Raw genomic sequence first — 21,926 nt, forward strand, 5'->3', positions numbered from 1 at the left:
GAACCAACAATGTGATGTGGCTGCAAAAAAGGCAAATGGTATTTGGGGCTGCATTAATAGAAGCATAGCTTCCAAATTGCGTGAAGTACTAGTTCCCCTCTACTCATCACTGCTTAGGCCTCATCTGGAGTATGTGTCCAGTTCTGGGCACCACATTTTAAGAAAGATGCAGACAAACTGGAGAGGGTTCAGAGGAGGGCAACAAAGATGATCAGGGGACTGGAAACCAAGCCCTATGAAGAGAGACTGAAAGAACTGGGCATGTTTAGCCTTGAGAAGACTGAGGGGAGATCTGATAGCGCTCTTCAAGTACTTGAAAGGTTGTCACAGAGAGGAAGGCCAGCATCTTTTCTCCATCATCCCAGAGTGCAGGACACGGAATAATGGGCTCAAGTGACAGGAAGCCAGATTCCGGCTGAACATCTGGAAAAACTTCCTGACTGTTAGAGCAATATGGCAATGGAACCAATTAGCTGGGGAGGTGGTGGACATTCCCACACTGGAGGCATTCAAGACGAGGCTGGACAGCCATCTGTCAGGGATGCTCTGACTTGGATTCCTGCATTGAGCAGGGGGTTGGACTCGATGGCCTTGTAGGCCCCTTCCAACCCTACTATTCTATGATTCTATGATCCTTGATATCTCCACCCACAGTATAAACATATGCATTTCTTATACTTTCATACACTACAGAGCTGGGGGCAGCACAGACACATTGTGCCTGTCCTGTCCTAGCAAAGCCACACCCAGTGGCACCCCTAGACACAGCCCCTGACTTGGTGTAACTCTATAGCCCCTGAGGGAGGGGTCTGCCCACTCCATTCCCTGGGGGAAGGAATGCCCCTCAGCAGAGGGGAGGGGCAGGCGTATGAGTCTGTCCCTCGGCCTACTAATCTCCCCTGGCTTCAGACTGTATGGACTGCAAGGCTGTGTGCTGGTTAGGGAAGCCTGCCTCTAGTGGCTGAAGTTGTTACTGCAGGCTTCAACCGCATGGATACATTTAAATTAATTAAAAATAATTCATGTGTTTCCGAGGGTCAATTTATAGAATAGTAGGGTTGGAAGGGGCTTACAAGACCATCAAGTCCAACCCCCTGCTCCATTCAGGAAGCCTGATTCCCAGGCGGTCGCCCATCCAAGTACTAGCCAGGGCTGACCCTGCTTAGCTTCCAAGATCAAATGAGATCGGGCCCCTTCCAACCCTACTATTCTATGATTCTGTGATTGGGGAGGGACCATAGCTTAGTGGTAGAGCTATACAGAAGATCCCATGTTCAGTTCCTGGTGTCTCTAGTTAAAAGGGCCAGGTAAGAGCTAATGAGAGAGGCTTGAGCCTGAGACCATGGAGATCCGCTGCCAATCAGAGTAGACAACACGGTTTCGGACCAAAAGACCTGACGGAGTGCCTCTCCCAACATGAACCTATCCGTACACTCCACTCCACATCTAAGGTCCTCCTCCAAGGAGGCTCAGAAGACAGCAACAAGGGAGAGGGTCTTCTCAGTGGTGGCCCCCCAATTGTGGAATGATCTCTCTGATGAGGCCTGCCTGGTGCCAGCATTATTATCTTTTCGGTGCCAGGCCAAGACCTTTTTCTTTTCTCTCACACTGGAGGCATTCAAGATGAAGCTGGACAGCCACTTGTCAGGGATGCTCTGACTTGGATTCCTGCATTGAGCAGGGGGTTGGACTCGATCGTCTTATAGGCCCCTTCCAACCCTACTATTCTATGATTCTATTTAATGTATCATGCAGTATGACCCTCAGATGGGAAGGGCACTCCAGTGTTGGGGAGCTGCAAGGGAAAAGTGATGTTGTTGGGGAGTAGGGAAAGAATTCTTAGGTTTAACTAGCAGCAGTTTGGTACCTGAAGACCAGAGCAAAGGGTCTGAGGAGAAGTGAAGATTAGAGAGGAGAGAGATAAAGAGGAGGAAGTGCCATTAGAGAGTAAGTTGTTGTTGTTGTTGTTCAGTCGTTAAGTCGTGTCCGACTCTTCGTGACCCCATGTACAAGAAGCTTAAAATGAAAATGAGCGAGGAGGAGAACAATGAGAATGGTACAAAGGTATACCATTTTCTTTACCGGCTTCCCCTTCCATGGGGTTCTCCCATTTCACTACATCCTTTTGAGGTAGTTTAAGCTGAGAGATAATGAAAATGTCTAAAGCCAACAAGTAAGTGGTTGAGATGGGAGTTGAACTCAGATGGGCAACAGGTCAATTGAAGGGGAAAAATACGCATTCTTGAAAAGCCGCAGTAATTCAAAATCGCTCAGCCCTTACCCTTTGCCTCTCCTCTTCCTCTTCCTCATCTCTTTTTCCTCCTCCATGGACTCAATGGCCTTGTAGGCCCCTTCCAACCCTACTATTCTATGATTCTATGACTCCACTTGTTCTTCCGCCTATTCATCTTTCTCCTCCTCCTCTTCCTCCTCCACTTCTACTTCTACTTCTTCTTCTTCCTCTTTCTTTTCTTCCTCCTTTTCATCTTCATCTTCCTCTTCCTCTTCCTCCTCCACTTCTACTTCTACTTCTACTTCTTCCTCTTCCTTTTCCTTTTCTTTTCTTTTCCTCCTCCTCCTCTTCTTCATCCTCTTTCTGCTCTTTTCATCTCTCCTCCTCCACCTTCTTCCTCTTTCTCCTCTTCCTTTTTCCTCTTCTTCCTCCTCCTCCTTCTGTTGTTGTGTTGTTGTTGATGATGATGATGATGATACTGTTCCTTTTTGTTTCGTTTTGCCCCAGCTGAAGACTCTCTTTGCAACTTCCACCCTCCAAGCTTCCTCCAGGTCTCAGAGGTGGAAATGAGAGGTTCAGAGGATGTGACCCCTGGCACTGTGTTACAGCGGCTGATCCAGGAGCTGCGCTATGGCAACCCAAACGAGAACATGAACCTGCTGGCCATCCAGCACCAGGCCACGGGGAGCGCGGGACCGTCCAACGCCACTGCCGGCACACTCTCTTCTTCCACGGAAAATCTGGTGCCGGAAGACCCACAAATGGTCCAGCAGTCAGCGCGCCAGGAACCACAGGGCCAGGAGTATCAGGGGGATAATACTGTGATGGAGAAGCAGTCCAGGGGCGCCCAGCCTCAACAGAACAATGAGGAGCTACCGACCTACGAAGAGGCCAAAGCCCAGTCTCAGTTTTTCAGGGGTCAGCAGCCTTCTTCCGTTGGCCCCAGTTTTTACATGTCTGGAGGCTCCTGTCCAAAATCTAGAACCGAAGGCAGGCCAACTCTGGCCCGCGCCAACAGTGGGCAAGCGCACAAAGACGAAGCGCTGAAGGAGCTGAAACAAGGCCATGTGCGCTCCTTGAGCGAGAGGATAATGCAGCTGTCGTTGGAGAGGAATGGCGCAAAACAGCATCCCCCCACCTTGGGGAGAAGCAAAGGGTTCAAAACAGTCGGGCCGCCCCCTTCCCAGGCTTCCGGGAAAGGCATGGATCTGAGGGGGCCGCCACCGGACTATCCGTTCAAAAGCAAGCAGGTGGTCTCCCCGGTGAGCAAGGCCCAGGAGCACGGAGGGTTCTTTAACGACCAGCATTCCGGAATGATCCAGGAAGTGGGGAAGCCCCCCTTTTTGGCTCCACAGCCAGCGAGGAGCGAAGTTGCCATTGTCCGATATCAGCCACCCCCAGAATATGGTGTGACCAGGTAGTTTTTGAATCCTTGCTGGCTTACTGCCTTCCTTCAGAGTTATGGAGAGCTTTTTGAAAAAAGGAAAATTTTTAAGGGCAGAAGTAAGCGTTCAGCAGCAATCACGGCACTGCAGCAAATTGAGTGTGGTGCCACGTCCTTCTCTGCATGACTTCCCCCCCCCACCCCCAAGCAGCTTTCCCCTGCTTTGGGGGTGGGAAACCTTGGGCCCGGGGGCCAAATCCAGCCCTCCTGGGGTCCCAGTCCAGTCCACCAGAGTTCCCCAAATGGCCATGTCGCTTCCCCTGGCCTCACACCCTTTCCACCAACCACTGATCGTTGGTTGGTTTCCTAGCCTTTGTGCAGTTTTTCCCTCATTCTAAAGGTTGAAATGCCTCTTCTAAGGCTGAGTTACTGGGCATAAGAGCTTTAAGCTACAATATGCGGGGGGGGGGGGGGGCTGCCCCTTTTGCCTTTGACCCCACCTGCCACTGGAATGTGGCCCCCGAGAGCTTCTCCCAAATGAATTTGGCCTTTAGGCTAAAAGAGGTTTCCCACCCCGTCGTACGGGATGTGGCACACATACATCTGGGAACAAAGTGCCTAGAGGAGGAGGGTCACCAGGAGAAGCAGTGGGCAGCAGGAGAGTGGTGCTTAACAACTGCCTGAAGCCCCTGGGGGAGCTCATCCAGAGGTTTGGGCTCCAGGGGCGTCAATATGCAGGTGACACAGAAGTCCGCCTCTCGTTTCCACTTGCTAATCCCAGAGGGCTGGGAGAACGCCGCATAAGTCTGCAGAGGTAGTTCTGGGAGGGATGAGGGGAAAGAAGCTGAATCCAGATTAGATGGGGTAGTTTAGTGGGGAAATGTGCTGATCTGGAGGGATGTGTGCCACTGGCATTGAATGGGGTTGTGCTCTCCCTGAAAGACCCAGTCCACTGCTTGGGGATCCTCCTGGACCCGGTGCTGTTGATGGAAGCCTAGTTGGCATCAGTTTCCAGGAGAGCCTTTTCATAGAATCATAGGCTTGGAAGGGGCCTACAAGACCATCGAGTCCAACCCCCTGCTCAATGCAGAAAGCCTGATTCCCAGGCGGTCTCCCATCCAAGTACTAACCAGAACTGACCCTGCTTAGCTTCCGAGATCAGACGAGATTGGGCTCATCCAGCCCTGAACTCCCTTGTTCTGATTCTCCAACTGCAAGCCTGGATGTTGCCTCAGTTATTTGTGCCTTGTTTGCATCCAGATTAGACTACCATCATGTGCTGTACATAGGAGTGCCTTTAAAGGCACTGGAGGCTGGTGGCTCCAATTTCAGTTGGGTATTGGATCTGCTCCAGCTTGGTTAGCTCCTTTAAGAGCTCCGACTGGAACCCGGAACAGATTCACTGCCCCACTGACATCAGAGCCACCAGCCTCCACTGCCTTTAAAGAAAGTTTGGAAGCTACATCTGGCGCAGAATGCAGCTCCCCAGCTGCTTGTTGGGGCCAGGCTTTCTGAACACTTAACACTGGTTCACTATCAGCTACACTGGTTGCTGGTGCGTTCTCTTTGCTGGTCTGGATTAGGATGTTTTACTGCCCATATGTTAAGTTTTAATGGATTTCATATGTCTTTTTTATTATCTTAAATTGCTTTTAGGATTATATCGTTGTAAAATGTATTTCTACTATGATTCTATAGTAGCCTTGGCCATGCTGGCTGGGGAGGATGGGGGTTGCAGTGCAGTGCATGTGGAGGGCACCAGGTTGGGGGAAAGCTATTCTATATCATGGAAGTGGCCCTTTAAGCTCATGGTTTCTAGGCTGTTGATTTTGTGTTCTCAATGCATAGGAAACGGCTTTCGCATTCCATCTGATCAGCACATGTTCTGAACCTCCATCAATAACACATTGAGAGTTTGTGTGCATTTTTCCAGCCAGAAAATTATGGCTTTCAAAGGAAAAGCAAAAACCTCTGTTTATGTAAGCCAGGCGGTGACAAGGGGGTGGGGAAACTAAAAGAAAACAGGGTCAGATTTGGGCTATCATCTCCGGAAGTTGTAAGAGGATTCCATCTGCAAGGATCCTTTTAGACTGAGCCTTTTTCAAGTGTCAAGCGCATGGATTCATTGCACCAGACACACTCAAGCCATGCACAGAAGATGGCACTTTCCCTGTCCGTCTAAAGACCAAACTAGCCATGATGTCATGAGATCTGTGATCAGGTTACCTGTGGGTTTAAGAAAAGAAAGGATAAAAGGACCATAGCTCGGTGGCCTAGCACATTCTTTGCATGCAGAAGGTCCTTGTTTCAATCCACAGCGTCTTCAGGTAGAAGGATCTCAAGTGATGGGGAAGTTCCTCAGCCAGAGACCCTGGGAACCAGAAAGACAATGCTGGGTTAGATGGACAAACAGACCAAGGCAGCTTGTTTTCTTTAAATTTATTTATTTGTTTATTTAGTCCATTTCTAATCCACCCAATAACTAATGTTCTTTGGGTGAGTCACAACCAGTTAAAAAAATGAAATGACATTTTAAGTAAAAAATATAGCTATAACCTAGAACTAGGTCTCTGAAATGCCTGGGGGAAAAGAAAGGTCTTTACCTCGTGTTGAAAAGAGAACAATGTAGGCGCCAGGCAAACCTGTTTGGGGAGTTTATTCTGTAAGTGTGGTGCCACCACGGAGAAGGCCCTCTCTCTTGTAGCCACCTGCCTAGCTTCTTTTGGTGGGGGTACCCAGAGGAGGGCCTCTGAAGATGACGGAAGGGTCCAAGCAGGTACATGCAAGAGGAGGCGAGCTTTTAGATACTCTAGTTCCAAGCCATTTAGGGCTATAAATGTCAACACCAACACTTTGAGTTGGGCTCTGAAATGAACTGGAAGCCAGTGCAGCTGATGAAGCACTGACATCCCATGGTAGGATCAGGCGGTCCCATTTAGTTATCTAGAAGCTCTGCTTTGCAGTAACTGAAGTTTCTGAACCCTCTTCAAAGGAAGTCCCACATGTGTTCCTAAACCATAACCATGTTTACAACTATGCACAAATTTCCCATCATTCACCACCCAAGTTGGAGTTCACAAGGTGCCAACCGACTTCAGCCACATCAAACATTGATTCTCTGGGGTTCGGCTAGCCGGAGCGCCACCTGTTGGCGAGACCCTCGCTCTGCATCGCTACAGTAGCCACATCTTTTGCGTTATAACAGCAGGCAGAAAGTTTGGGCAGGAGCCGTAATTCAGTTGGTTAAGCAGCTGCTTTGCATGCAGAAGCACCCAGGACCAGCTCCTGGCATCTCCAGGATCAGGTGATGGGGAAGACCTCTGCCTCAGACCTTGGGAGAGCTGCTGCCAGTCAGAGTGGGTCGGGGTGTTGAGCCTCTTTCAGCCCAAAGGCAGAATTCAGTTTCAGAGAAGCTCCCGGGGGCTGCGTTCCAGTCAGTGGTGGGTGAGGCCGAAGGCAAAAATGACAGGACCAAAATACCAGCATATCATAGCTTAAAGTTCTTACAGCAAGTAACTATTGCTGCATTTTTTTGTTGCTGTTTTTACTGCTGTTTTTATTCTTGTTTTTATCACTATAATACTGTACTGCTTTTATGTGTTTTATTGCTGTATGTCGCCTTGCCCTGAATGGAGGCCAAGAAATATTTTAAATGCATAATTGATAAATAAATTAAGCCCTAGGAGAGGCATTACAACCTTTTAGAATGAGGCAAAACTGCACAAAAGCCAGGAAACCATCAAAGGACCAGGGAAATGCGGTGGAGTCAGGAAGAGGGGGCGTGGCATTTTAGGAATCCTCATAGGGATGGATTTGGGGTTTCATACTCTTGGGGTAGACAATATTGGCTAGAGAGAACCTCAGTTGGGGGGCCAAATTCAGCCCTCTTTGGGTCCCAATCTGGCCCTCCAGGGTTCCCCAAATGGCCACGCCCACTTCTACTGGCTCCTCCCCCTCCACCAATTGTTGGGTGGTTTCCTGTTTTTTGTGCAGTTTTCCCCCATTCTAAAAGGTTGAAATGCCTCTCCTACAGCTTAGTTGCTGACGTAACAGCTTTAAGCTAAAATATGCTACCATTTTTGATGCTTTGGTCCCTCCTCTTTTGCCTTCGGCTCCTCCCACCACTGGAATGCAAGCCCTGAGCGCTTATCCAAAACAGAATGCAGCCTTTGGGTTCAGCACCCCTGGGCTAGATAGACCAGCAGTTTGCCCTGTCCTATCATACAGCTGGAGGGAGGGAAATCTGAGTTCTCTGCCTGCTCCCTGATGCTGCCGCCATGTTGGAAGCATCCTGGAGCAATTTCTATTGAGCACAGGAGGATAGGGTTAACAACACTACCCCAGCTCCGCAGTCCACTCAGAGGGTGCCTGTACAGCTGTTTTCACCTTTTTTTTTTTTTTTAAATTGCAGGATCCAATCAACTTGGGGAAAATCAGTATGACAGCAGCTGTTCCATGTGTCCATCTGGGGGAAATGGCAGTTCACCCTAGGTGAAAGCAAGTTGCAAGGAGTGGCAGTTAATAAAATCCTTTATGTAGGACAGGATGCCTCTTGTGGCTTCAGGTTTAGTTATTTAAAAACTGCTCTGTGAGAGGCTGGATATTGGCTGGACATCTTTCGTGGCCGGGAGAGAGCGTGCTTTCTAAAATCGGCTGGCTTGCTACTGCGAGGTGCATTGAGCTCCTTGTACGGGCAGGCGGAGACTCTGTGCTCAGCACAGTTATATACACAATAAGAGGGGAAAGCTTCAAAGGCAAACCCCAGGACAAATGAGGGTTGTAAACAGGAGAGGAAGAACTATTCATCCTGTAGAATAGCATGTTGAACAGGCACATATCAAAAGAAGCAACACAATGAAAATCATTTAAGGACATGTCTGCTTCACCCCTAGCCTATGCAGAATAAAGTCTCTTACTCAGTACAGAGTACAAGGCCTGGTTCTGTTCTGGCCGAGGACTGGTTTGCTCCCTACCAGAATCCTTTGTTTCCTCTTTCTTTTTTGAGCTACAAGTTGGGCTGTGCAGAGGCTGCAGTTCCACGGGGTGCCAAAAAAGTGCAGAATGTGGTATTAGTTGCAGAATTTGGTTTCTTGAGAGTCTCCACTTCTAATTAAAAAAAGAAAAGAAATCAAGTTGCTAGCCTATTGCTGCAATTCTTGCTGAAATGTCAGCAGCAACCAGAATGGTTGCTGAGTAAGATTTCTACCAGTCAATAAGATCCCACAGGATTAAGCATTTCCAGATGCAGTATGTATGTATGTATGTATTTCATTTCTATACCACCCAATAGCTGAAGCTCTCTGGGTGGTTCACAAAAATTAAAACCAAAAAGTACACAGTAAAACAATACAAAAATATAAAAGCATTAAAACCACAATATAACAACTAGAATAAAACCAGAATAAAACCTAGCACCAATGCAGAGATTTAAAATACAGATTTAAAACAGCAAAGCTAAAGACTAGAAAGCTAAAATACTAAAATGCCTGGGAAAATAAAAAGGTCTTCACCTGGCGCTGGAAGGAATACAATGTAGGTGCCTGGCGAACCTCACTGGGAGCTCATTCCACAGCTGGGATGCCACAGCAGAAAAGGCCCTCTTCCTAGTAGCTACCCGCTTCACTTCCTTTGGCAGGGGCTCACTTAAGGATCTTAAGGTCCAGGCAGGCACATATGGGAGGAGGCAATCCTTCAGATAACCTGGCCCCAAGCCGTTAAGGGCTTTAAATTTTAATACCAGCACTTTGAATCAGGCCTGGAAATGGACTGGCAGCCAGTGCAGCTGGAAAAGTACCAGCACCTCGGTGTTCAGTCATGCCGGCCACATGACCACGGAAGCGTCTTTGGACAGTGCTGGCTCTTCGGCTTAGAAACGGGGATGAGCACCGCACCCTAGAGTCGGACACGACTGGTTGGGGACACCTTCAATATAAGCTTGTAGGCCAGTCCCTGTTAACAATCTTGCTGCCCTATTTTGGACCAGCTGAAGTTTCCGGACCATTTTCAAAGGCACATATAACGCATTGCAGTAATCCAAATGAGAAGCTATCAGAGATGGATAACTGTAGCTGGCTATCTCTGTCCAGATAAGGGCGTAGTTGGTATACCAGCCTAAGCTGATAAAAAGTGCTCCGTGCCACTGAGTTCACCTGTGCCTCAAGTGGCAGTTCTGGGTCCAAGAGCACCCCCAAACTACGAACCTGGTCTTTTGGGGGGAGTGCAACCCCCTCCAGAACAGGTTGAATATCACCTAGCTGGGCAGACATACCACCCACTGAAAGCACTTCCGTCTTGTCTGGATTGAGTTTCAGTTTATTGGCCCTCATCCAGTCCATTACCGTGCTCAGGCACTAATTCAGAACAGCCACTGCCTCACCTGGATTTGATGAAAAAGAGAGGTAGAGCTGGGTGTCATCCGCATATTGATGGCACCTCAGCCCACACCTCCGGATAACCTCCCCCAGCGGTTTCATGTAGATGTTAGACAGCATGGGGGATAAAATAGAGCCCTGTGGAACCCCATGGCACAATTGCCATGGCACAGAGCAATAATCCCCCAGCACCACCTTCTGGAATCGGCCATCCAAGTAGGAGTAGAACCACTGCAGTGCAGTGCCTCCAACTCCCAACCCAGACAACCTATCCAGAAGGATACCATGGTCGATGGTATTGAAAGCCGCTGAGAGGTCCAGGAGAATCAACAGGGTTGCACTCCCCCTGTCCCTCTCCCAGCAGAGGTCATCCCACAGGGCGACCAAGGCAGTTTCTGTTCCAAAACCAGTCCTGAAGCCCAATTGAAATGGATCTAGATAATCCGTTTCATTCAACAGTGCCTGGAGCTGTCCTGCAACCACCCGCTCAGGCACCTTGCCCAGGAAGGGGATGTTGGCCACTGGCCTATAATTGTTAACATCCTCTGGGTCCAGGTTAGGCTTTTTCAGGAGTGGTCTAATTACTGCCTCTATTAAAGTGGCTGGCACCATTCCCTCTGTCAAGGAGGAATTTACAATCTCCTGGACCCAGCCAGACATCCCCTCCTTGTTTGATTTAATAAGCCATGAAGGCCAAGGGTCAAGCACACAAGTGGTCGATCAGACATGGCCAAGCACCTTGTCCGCATCCTCAGGCCTCAATAACTGAAACTCATCCAATAAAACTGGACCAGATGGTGCTCTAAATGCCTCTGCCAATGGAACTGCATTAGTCATGGTGTCCAATTCATAATGAATCTGAGCGATTTTTAATTTTAATGAATCTTCAAAGTGCCACGCAAACTCATCACAACGTGCAACCAAGGGTTCCAAAGTCTCTTTCCCTGGCCCAGAATGTAACAGACCACCAGCCACTCGGAAAAACTCCGTTCGGCGACACTGAGAAGATGCAATGCTGGTGGAAAAGAACTGTCTCTTTGCCACCATCACCGCCACAGAACAGGCTCGATAATAAGCTCTAACCTGTGTTTGGTCAGACTCAGCATGAGTTTTCCTCCATCTGTGTTCTAGCCATCTTCCCTCTTGCTTCGTTGCCCTCAGTTCAGGTGTATACCAAGGAGCTAGCTGGCTCTGCTCAGAGGGAGAGGGCACTTGGGCGCGATCATGTCAACTGCTTGAGTCATCTCTGCATTCCACAGAGCAACCTGGGCTTCGTCAGGAGCACCAGCCATACCAGCAGGAAAATCCCCCAGAGCCCTCTGGAATCAATCAGAATCCATTAGCCTCCAGGGGCGGACCATTTTAATAGCTCCCCCACTCTTGCAGAGGGGAAAGGCTGCCAAGAGCCTAAACCTCAGCAGGAAGTGATCTGTCCATGACAAAGGGACAGATGTCAATTCCTCCACTTTCAGATCACCATCCTCCTGCCCAGTCAAGAAAACCAGATCAAGCATGTGTCCTTTTACATGTGTTGGGCCGATGACATGTTGGGACAGCCCCATGGTTGTCATGGTGGCCATGAAGTCCTGAGCCGCCCTGGATACAGTGGCCTTGGCATGGAAGTTGAGATCCCCCAGGACCATCATCCTAGGGGTCCTCAACATCAAGTCCGAGACCACCTCCATCAGCTCAGGCAGGGAGTCTGATGGGCAACGGGGTGGGTGGCACACCAGCAGAATCCCTAATCTGTCCCGGGTACCCAACACAAGGTACAAACACTCAAGATCTGCACTCAAATGAGCAGGAAGCCTAGAGAGAGGGATCGAATTCCTATAGACCACAGCAACCCCCCCCCCGACCCTCGAGTTGGTGTTGGTGCTGCACAGACTACCCAAGAGGGCACAACTGGGAGAGAGTAACCCCTCCCAGTGCCCCCACCAGGTCTCAGTAATACATAGCAGGTCAGCCCCCTCATCCACAATCAAATAGTGGATGAGGGAGATTTTATTTTGGACTGCCATAAGGTGTCTAGCCCCTCTTCTCCTCAGCTGGCCTGTTAATCCCCCAATGCCATACTCCCCCCTACCCATGACCACAGTTATGGTGGCACCCCCCAGCCCCCTGAGTTACTCAACGGCCTTCCCAGGCACATATTAAAAAAGTTAAAATATGAAATATAAAACAGTATGAAGAGAGAGCAACAGCTAAGAAGGAGCAGGTAAAATCTGCAGTTGCCCCTTTCTTCCTGGTCTTTAAAGCTGCGGCCCTCTGCTGCTGCTATTTGCTGCTAGTAGCTGGTTGCTGGTATCGCTGGAGAGACAGTGGGCAGGTCGTCATGTGCTCCTCAGTGCGTCTCCAAGTGCGATGCTAAGCATGCACGTAGTGTCGCACTTAGCGTTGCATTTTGTGTGGCACCGAGGCACTGCCTCTGGCAGGCCCCGCTCTGAAATACCTGTGAAGAAGAGGAGTGGCTGGTCAGCTGGTGGTAGTAGCAGCCAGTGGGAGAGGCCCCAGCAAACAGGCTTGTGATGACAGGTCCCACCCCAAACTCACTCCAATAGAATTTGAGAGAGAAATTGCCTCCTGCTTTTGTATTGTCTCCCTCATCTGCAACTAGAATAGAGCCTAAGTACATGTCACTGTCTTTGCTCACATTCAACCCTTGTTATCTTGTCCGCTCCATTTCCTTCCTCCATCCTTTTGTTTTTTCTCCCACTGCTGAATTTTAGATTGTAAGGTCCAGAGGGCAGATCTCTCTCTCTCTCTCTCTTTCTTTCTTGCTGTTGTTACTCTGTAAGGCAGAGTATACCTACTTTACCTGCCTGGAGCTTAAGGTCACCTTCAGAGGCTTCCTCCAGGTGCCCCCACCAAATGAGGTGAAGCAGGTAGCCACTAAGGAGAAGGCCTTTTCAGTGGTGTCACCCTCGTTGTGGAATGCTGTCCCCAAAGAGGCTCGCCTGGTGCCTCCATTGTGGTCTTTTCGGTGCCAGGTGAAGACCTTTTTATTTTCCAGGCATTTTAGTCTTTCTGGGTTTTTTAAAAAAAATGGTATTAGTGTGTTTTAAAATCCTTACACTGCTGCTGGCTTTTACTTTGGTTTTTTATCCTAGTTTTATTCTGTTTTAAACTTTTTAATGTTTTTATACTATGTTTTATTATGCTATTGTAGTTTATGGTTTCAAGTCTTGCCCTGTGAATTGCCCAGAGAGCTTCGGATATTGGACAGTATGGAAATGTAACAAGCAAACAAATAATAAAGCACCATATAATGTAATGATAATAATAAATAACACTCTCTTCTGGCAGGCTGATTATCCACACACTATTCTTAACCCACCCCCTTGAAAAGCAATAATTCCATGAATCTTTACCCCACCCTTTCCCCCCACCTAGCCGTCAGTGCCAGCAGCCATATCCGTCGATGCCAGCACCACAGCAGCACAGCCCAATGTCCTCGCAGGCCTCCTCTCTTAGCGGCCCCTTGCACTCCGCATCTCTGCCGCCTCTCCCGATGGCCACGGCATCCCAGTCTTTGCCCGCAACCCCACCGAGCCAGCCACCACAGCTCACTCCAGATGCGTTTACGATAGTGCAACGAGCCCAGCAAATGGTGGAGATGCTATCGGAAGACAACGAGGCCCTGCAGAAGGAGCTGGAGGGCTACTACGAGAAAGCGGACAAGCTTCAGAAGGTGTGCAGCATGATTGGGTGGGATGGGCCCTTGCTGTAGCTCAGTGGCTAGAGCTAGGGATGTCTGCAAATCTGGCCCTTTTGGAGCCCAATGGATTCCCGCAGTCCACCTGGATCTGCTTGCATTCCCTAGCCAAGCTGCGGGGTTTTCCCAAAATCTGGGAACTCCCCCCCCCATAAATAGAAATTTGTGCAAATTGCGGCCATAATTTGCGCAAATTGCAATTTGCACAAATATCCATTTACGAAAAAACTCCAGAAAATCCACAAGCTGGCCGGACTTGATGCAGATTGAGTTGGGCCAGCTCGTGGGGGAACAAGCTGAAGTCCAGGGGGCTGAGCTGATGAAAGCTCAGCGAGCTCCACACCCCAGACAGATACCTCTGACATCCCTAGGCAGAGCAGATGCGTTGCATGTCAAAAGTCCCACGTTCAATCCCTGACGGCTCCAGTTAAGACTGGGAAAGAGCCCTGCTTGGAGCCCTGCTTGAAACCCTGGAGAGCCACTGCCAATCAGTGTGTACATTAATGAGCTAACTAGACCAATGGCCTGATTCAGTATAAGGCAGCTTCTTATATTCTCGATCCTCTTTGGTGATTGATGAAGAGTACTTTTTAGCTTGCTTGGTGGGAAGAACAGGATTGCCTGATCGGTCCAGAACATGAGAAATTCAGGGACTCGCTTAAACTGGAGCTGATGTAGTATAATGAAGTACGATCTGAAGTTTTCAGACCAAATCTCTCTTCAGCCACAGACTAATTAATTAATTAATTGATTGATTGCGTTTATATCCCACCTTTCATCCATTGTGGAACTCAAGGTGGCTACATGTGGTTCCCAGGTGGTCTCCCTTCCAAGCACTGACCAGATACAGACCTGCATCACCTGCTTAGCTTCAGCAAGGTGGCTGCCTCATATGCCTTCAGACTATGCCTTGGAACTTTCTACATGCCCTTAGGGCAGGCACTGTTTCGACTTCCTCTCAGGGCTGTTGCTGCTTACTGTATTAATATCTTCTTTGAAACCTCTCAGTTGCGCCATAAATGATGATGATGATATTGTTGTCGTTAATCTGTTGTTGTTGTTGTAATTGCCTGACAGCCCCCATCCTCCCATAGCACAGTTCAGGGTAAAGTTCTGTGATGCTGTTTTGTACAGCTTGGACTGTCTTTCTGTATGGCAAGGGTTTTTCCAGTGCGCGCCAAATTCTAACCAAACACTCTGCTTTTATACAGCCACGGACTGCCCCATGCCAAACAGAAGGGGGTCCTCAGCCTTTGTCAGCATGATTTTCCTTCCTGAACTAGCTGGCGGGGGGTTTGCTTTGTTGGCTTGCCTGCCGTCCTTTTTAATTATCGCTTCTTAACTCTCTGGGAAGTGTCCAGTTGCAGATTTCCAGACTTAAAGCAGCACGATTGCACAAAGCTGCACAACACGTTTGTCCACTGGGACAAAAACCTTATGAAAACCGCCGTCAGAAGCATAGAACATTTTGCTGCCTTGATCCAGAAAATGGGTCTCTGGGCAGGTGGTCGTGTTTCGTGCTATGCGTAATGGATCAAGGCAGCAAAATGTTCTGGGCTTCTGAAGTGGTGCACTTAGGTGCTTTTAGGCACTGGACTTAATGGTTGTACAGCAGGGGTGCAGAACCTCATGCCAAGGGCCAAACCTGGTCCTCCTAGAGTCCCAATTTGGCCCTCAGGAGTTCCCTAGACGGCCACAACCCCCTTCCCGTGTCTCCACTCCCTTTCCACCAGCCACCAATTGTTGGGTGTTTTCCCGGCTTTTGTGCAGTTTCCCCCCAGTTCTAAAATGTTGAAATGCCTCTCTTACTGGCAGTAAGAAGTTCAAGCTAAAATATTCTGGTATTTTAAATACTTTCTGCCCCATCCCGTTTGCTTTCAGCCCTCCCCTTGAAAGCTTCTCCAAAATGGAATTCAGCCCTAGGGCTTAAAGAGGTTTGACACCCCTGTTGTAGACCATCTTTCTCCAGTCTGGTGCCCTTCAGGCCATGCTAGCTGGGGATAATGGAGGTGGTAGTCCAACATGTCTGGAAGATACCAGGTTGGGAAGGACTGTGCAGACAATACTGAGCTACTTGGACCAATGTAGAAAGCAGCCTGATATGGCCAGCAGTGGCTCTCCTGGGTTTCAGGCAGGGGTCTTTCTCAGCCCTACCTGGAGAGATACTGGGGATTGAATCTGGGACTTTTTGCATGGAAAAGCATGTGCTCTACCACTAAGTGATGTCCCTTCCGTTGGCATGGTCATGAGCTTCTACGACGAGTGGGGAGCTGATTGCTTCCAGCAGCAATGGGATTATTTGTGTCTGTGGAGGAGTTTCACTTTGGCCTCATTGTAGGAGAATTTTTCCTGCAGAATCAGGCTAGTGTGAAAGTTGGTGTGCACTTCTGGCCACCGCACAAGACTCTCTTTCAAAAGCTTCAAGCCAGTCACTGACATGCATCCCTGCCCAGCTCTAAATGGAATGTCATTCTCTCTGTCTTTCTCCTCAGTTTGAAATTGAAATTCAGAGGATTTCAGAAGCTTATGAGGACCTGGTGAAGACCACCACCAAGAGAGAGTCATTGGACAAGGCGATGCGGAACAAACTTGAAGGTGAAATCCGGAGGCTCCATGATTTCAACAGGGACTTACGTGGTATGTCCTTTTCCCAAAAGTCTTTTAATGTTTTCATTCCATTTTTATTTTGCCCCTTAAACTATCTAATTCCAGACTGCCACATCAGAGACCGAACTAACCATTTTCTGTCCTGACTTTTAGAGAGCTATTGTCAGTTGGCCACGGAAAGGATTTTCTGGGTCTGGTTGAACATTTGGACTTAATTCTCTCTGTGGAAAATGGTGCTTTCGGGAGGCGGGGGCACTTGTGGGTTGGGGTCCGTGGGGCAAAAATGGCCCCTGGATCTCCTGAAATTGCTCATCCCTGAGTTAAAGGATCTCCAGCAGGGAAAGATCCCTCTTTGTCTGAGATCTTGGAGAGTAGTGGACAATCAAAGCAGATAATTCTGGGAGCTAGATGGACCAATGGTTTTGCTCTTGTGGATGTTTGGTACCTCTTCCTTCTGGAAGAGCAGAAGTATCTTTTGGTGGGATTTCGGCAGAAAGAGCATCTCATTTGACGATGATGGCAGTGTACGTCTCTCTAGCATGAAGGAAGATAAAGTGTTCTAGGAACTCTGAGGTCAATGGGTGGGTTCTGAGGCCTTCATTGATTTCTACCAAACCTTATCCTCCCCATGCCAGCCCAGATTTTAAGTATGAGGTGCAGTGGTGCTTCATGCCAGGCAGGTACCCTCTAATATGGAAAATGAGAAGGATGCTTGCCAGGTAAAAAGCAGCAGCATGTCTGATGCTCCCAATTTGGCATGGGGGGAGGTATGATGGGGCGGTGGCGGAGCGACAGTTGCACCCTCCAGTCTGCACTGATATAGAAGCTGTTAGGATAAGCTCCAGATGAGCTCTCATTTCTCGAAGGGAGAGGGCCCTGCCTAATTCTTAAGGTGGCGGTGGGGAGATATTTCTTGGCAAAGCTGCTGAGAGATGGGTCATGCCCCTGAGCAGTTTGACTGGAAGAATCCACCCCCCACCCCGTGGCCTCAAATTTGGCCATCATGGAAGACAATCCCTGAAGTCTGGGTCCATGCAGTCTAATCTAACACCTTACTCTAGGAGGACACCCCCCTCCCCCCTTCTCAGTTCATGGAACCTGTGACATGTGGTGGAAGAAATGAATAGTGCATGGGGTCTTGTGTTAAGGAAGGGAAGGACTGTAGCTCTGTGGTCAAGCACAGGCTTTGCATGCGGAAGGTCCCAGGTTCAATCCCCAGCGTCTCCAGTTAAAAGGATGGGGAAGCCAAAGTAGGCAATTTGGACAAGTAGTCTGACCTAGTCTAAGGGAGCTTCCTATGTTCTCCACCACAGCTGTGTTCCTAGCTATGTACATAATTCATCCAATTCCACATCGTAGTTGGAGGGGCCAACTTCAGCCATGTCACAGGTTTGGCCAGCTATAGCACCACCTATTGGCTGCACCTTTACTCCGCATGGCTACAGTGGCCATGTTCTTTTTCATCATCAGATCTGGGCTATTTCCCCCGTTCCCCTGCAGCCTCTTTGCCCCTGAAAATCTGCTCTGAATGACTGGGGGACCCTTGGATCAATGGGGCGGGGGCTGCAGGGTGAGCAGGGAATTGGCGAAGATTGCTTCTCCCCCCCCACTTCCACGAGCAGGACCCTCTGCTGGCGCTCTGTCCCATCGGTGAATGGAAGGGCGTCTTCCATTCACGGATGCCAATTTCAGATCCAAGTCAATGTTTACAGAATAGGGGGCCCCTCAGAAATGCAGGTAGCCCATTCCTGTGCTTCTCATTTTTATTTATTTTATTATTACATTCATGTCCCACCCTTTTTCCTCAAGGCGGCTTGCATGGAGGTCCTCTCCATTGTTATCCTCACAACAACCTGCATTGAGCAGGGGGTTGGCCTCGATGGTCTTATAGGCCCCTTCCAACCCTACTATTCTTTGATTTATGAACCCTGTGAGGTAGGTTGGGCTGCGAATCAGTGACTGGCCAAAGTCACCCCGTGACCTTCCATGGCCGAGTGGGGACCCAGATCGCCTGAGTCCCAGTGCAACACTCTAACTACTATACTACTCTAGTTCTCCAGTTTGTTGTGGTTCTGTAAATTGGTCCTTCCACACTTCATTCTATGTCTTTTTGGAGATTCTGTTTATATCCTTTCTCTTGGCATGCATCTTATTTTCTGAGCTTGGGCTCCAGTTTCATATACATATATTTTTGTTCTTAAACCATTTCCCTTTTCTGTGTAGAACGATTGGAGACTGCCAACAGGCAGCTGGCCAGCAGAGAATTCGATGGGCATGAAGATAAGGCAACAGAGGGTCTTTATGCCTCTCAGAGTGAGTACTGTATTAGTATATACTGAAGGTATCTGTGCTGGGCGTGTGTGTGTGTGGTTTTGCGTCATTTCTCAACAGCTTTTGCAACTGAAAGCTGGTTTCTTTCTACAGAGTTGTTGTACCGTATGCTGGAGCTGTTAAGTTGGCGTTAATGGTAGCGGGGGAAATGGGAACATTTTGCATAAATATTTTGATGTCAGGGAAAAGTCTCAGGAGAAAAGCACCTCCTAGGAGATAAAATTCTTCTCTTTGGATAATTCTGCACTCATACTGGTGCAAATAGGAGGAGAGTTTAGCTACATGTTTCACGACTTGTAACGGGCCTTCTTTGTATGTTACAGCAGCCCTGTGGGAGCTATTTCTTAGGCATTTCTTCATGCGTCCTTTTCATAAATTCTAGATAAGGTGTGGGGAACCTTTTTCCTGTTGAGGGAGGTCTGCATTGCCTTGTTCAAAACCTATCAGGGGGTCTGCATTCCAGTAGCAGGTGGGAGCAGAGCCAAAGTGGGTGTGGCCAGAGCCAAAAGGGAACAGAGTTACAGACGTGAACCACTTCTGTGCAACCTTGAGGAAAACTTACCTTATTCTAGGGCACTCCCCACATGTTCCACCATGTTGAATGCAGCACAGAGCGACATAACGTGGCCTGCCAGTTGCTTGATGTCCCTCCTTCCTTGCTGTAAAAACAAGAGGTTCATCATGTCCTCTAGAGCAGGCTCACCAGATAGGTCAGATGACAACCCAGCTGGCCATGTTGGCTGTGGATGATGGAAGTTGTAGTCTGGCAGACCTGAAGGGGCTGAGGAAGGCTGCTCTAGAGGGCTGATGTACACAGCAAGTAGTAGGATCAGTGGGGTCACAAAGTGGTCAGGCTGACTTTCTACAGGAGGGGTGGGGAACCTCTTTCAGCGCAAGGGCTGAATTCCATTTAGGAAAAGCTGTAGGGGGCCACATCTCAGTGGTGGGCAGGGCCAAAGTCAAAAAGGGTGAGGCCAAAATACCAGCATATTTTAACTTAAACTGTTACTGCCAGTAACTAAGCTCTAGGAAAGGCATTTCAACCTTCTAGAATGGGGGGAAAAACTGCACAGAAGGCAAAAAACCCACCAACAATTGATAGTTTGGGGAAAGGGCGTGAGGGCATGGCCTTCTGGGGAGCCCTGGTGGGCCAGATTTGGCCTGCAGGCCTGCCAGATGTGGCCCACAGGCCTGAGATTCCGCACCACTGCTCTAAATTGGGAATTCCAGAGCAAGATCCTTGTGGACTGCGCCTTCAGTGATTTATCCCACGTTGCGTGAGGGGGTCTGTGACAGACCGTCCTTAGGCATCTGACCTGGTGCTTGCAGAGCAACTTCTACTTCACCTCGGTGCAGTATTGCTTGGTTGTTTGTTTCTTGTCTGATCACAGGCACACTCTCTGAAATATGCTTCTCTTTACACAGCACTGCTCTCAGCCTGGTTGCAGCTATCGGTTCACAACATAGGAGCAAATATAGTTCCTTGAGACAAGCCCATATAAAATGGCAAGGATGTTTGGCATACGTAGCCCCATCCAGGCCTGACAGCTAAATGCTACAAATCAGAGATAAAGTGTTTCCAAGAATAGAAAAAGGTTTATATTAGACCTCTGCGAGCAAGCTGCATTTATTTATTCTCAGATACCAACGGCTAGGACTGTGTATATGTCATGTAGGCAGTAGCCCTCGAGGAGGGAGCGAACTCTGTTGTCCTAGAGTGGCTGGCAAGGTTTCTCTAGGGCAGTGCCGTCTTGTGGAAGATAGCACCACTCTAAAGAAATTTTACCATCTTCCCCAGCAGCAAATGATATGGGCAGCAGGCTAATATAGGTATGGGCAGCAGTGTCTTTCTCGTCACTGTGTGGGCTTACTTTGCAAGGCTACTGAAGCTGATCCGGTGCAAGCCTTTGCTTCCACCCCAAGGGATAGCAGTGGGATACTTGTGCATAGACTCTGTGCCATAGAGGCCATGCCACCTCTGCATAGGCGTCGTACCACTTTGGTTTTCTGCATAACGCTCATGGGCGAAGCCCCCTTTCCCCCAATAATTTGGTGATTTCCTGGCTTTTGTACATTGTTCCCCTTTCTAAAAAGTTGACCTGCCTGTCCTAAGGCTTAATTTCTGGCAGTAAGAGCTTTAAGCTAAAATATGCTGGTATTTTGGCTCTGCCCTCTTTGCCTTTGGTTCTGCCCACCACTGGAATGTGGCTCCCCAGAGCTTCTCCGAAATTGAATTCAGCCCTCAGGCTAAAAGAGGTTCAACACCCCTGTTCAACACCCAACAGGCTCAGACATGAAACACTGAAGCCTAAATTTAATTAGATTTATCTTTATCTTACATTTGATTTAAATTAAATTTCAGGTAAACATCAGGTTCCCATGTAGCATACCTCACATGGTGCATTTATTTATTTATTTATTCATTCATTCATTCATCACATTTCTATACCAGCTGAAGCTCTCTGGGGAGTTCACAAAAATTAAAACCACAAAATATAGCATAAAATGTATTGTATCGTGTGTGATCTTTGCTGTAGAGCAGCCTTCCCCAACCCGATGCTCTCCAGGTGTGTTGGACTATGACTCCCATCATGCTTGAAGATGGGGATGATGGGCATTGTTGTTTGATGGCCAGGAAGGCACTGGGTCGGGGACAGCAGCAATAGAGAATGAAAATGAAGAAAAAGCCTGTTTAGATGTGCATGTACTGTGTGACGAGGAAATGTGGCCACTGGATTTGGTACCAGGGCAACCCATGCCCAGAAAAAAACTATAAGGAAAGGAGCAGGAGTAGGGATTACAGATTTTGTTAAATCCATTCCTTCTGTGTTTTGCGGATTGTCAGGTTTCTTTCATTCCATCGTCCACTCACTGACAGAATTGGATTTTTAAAACCAGAATATCATTCTATTTGCGCTAATGCGCATCAGCACTAATGCGCATCAGCACCCCTTTGAATTCACAGGTTCTGCAATTCATCCTCCTGCTGCTGTGGAGGGGGTCGTTCATTTTGTCAAGGTCGAGAGGCCTCCAAATAAAAGTCTGTCGCTGAATGAGCAGGCAGAGAGGTATATCTTGTAATCCACACGGCTCATTCCAGGGCATGAGAGCTATGTGGGAATGTTTGGCAACAGCTGAAGCTATGTAGATTCTTCAGCTTTTGGATGACTCACGGCAAAGCTCGCTTTGAATGGCGCAAAGCTAAATAAAGCACCGTAACACCCTCTGGAAAAAGGATGTTAGTACTAGCAAGGCATCTGCAGAATCAACAGCTGGTATAAAAGA

General features: G+C 48.5%; 1 protein-coding gene across 1 annotated transcript in view; it reads left to right on the forward strand.

Annotated features, from left to right (window-relative positions):
* The window catches only part of AMOTL1 (angiomotin like 1), a 78,822-nt gene that overhangs the window by 29,040 nt on the left and 27,856 nt on the right, over window positions 1-21,926 (forward strand). Inside the window, exons 3-6 of the mRNA XM_084842627.1 lie at window positions 2,741-3,650; window positions 13,382-13,679; window positions 16,196-16,340; window positions 18,534-18,623. Of these exons, the coding sequence (XP_084698753.1) occupies window positions 2,741-3,650; window positions 13,382-13,679; window positions 16,196-16,340; window positions 18,534-18,623 (1,443 nt within the window). The remainder of the gene's footprint in view (window positions 1-2,740; window positions 3,651-13,381; window positions 13,680-16,195; window positions 16,341-18,533; window positions 18,624-21,926) is intronic.

This window comes from Heloderma suspectum, chromosome 3 (genome assembly GCF_057233095.1).
Source record: "Heloderma suspectum isolate Gila_16-S chromosome 3, 16-S_ref, whole genome shotgun sequence".
In the NCBI taxonomy this organism is placed as follows: domain Eukaryota; kingdom Metazoa; phylum Chordata; class Lepidosauria; order Squamata; family Helodermatidae; genus Heloderma; species Heloderma suspectum.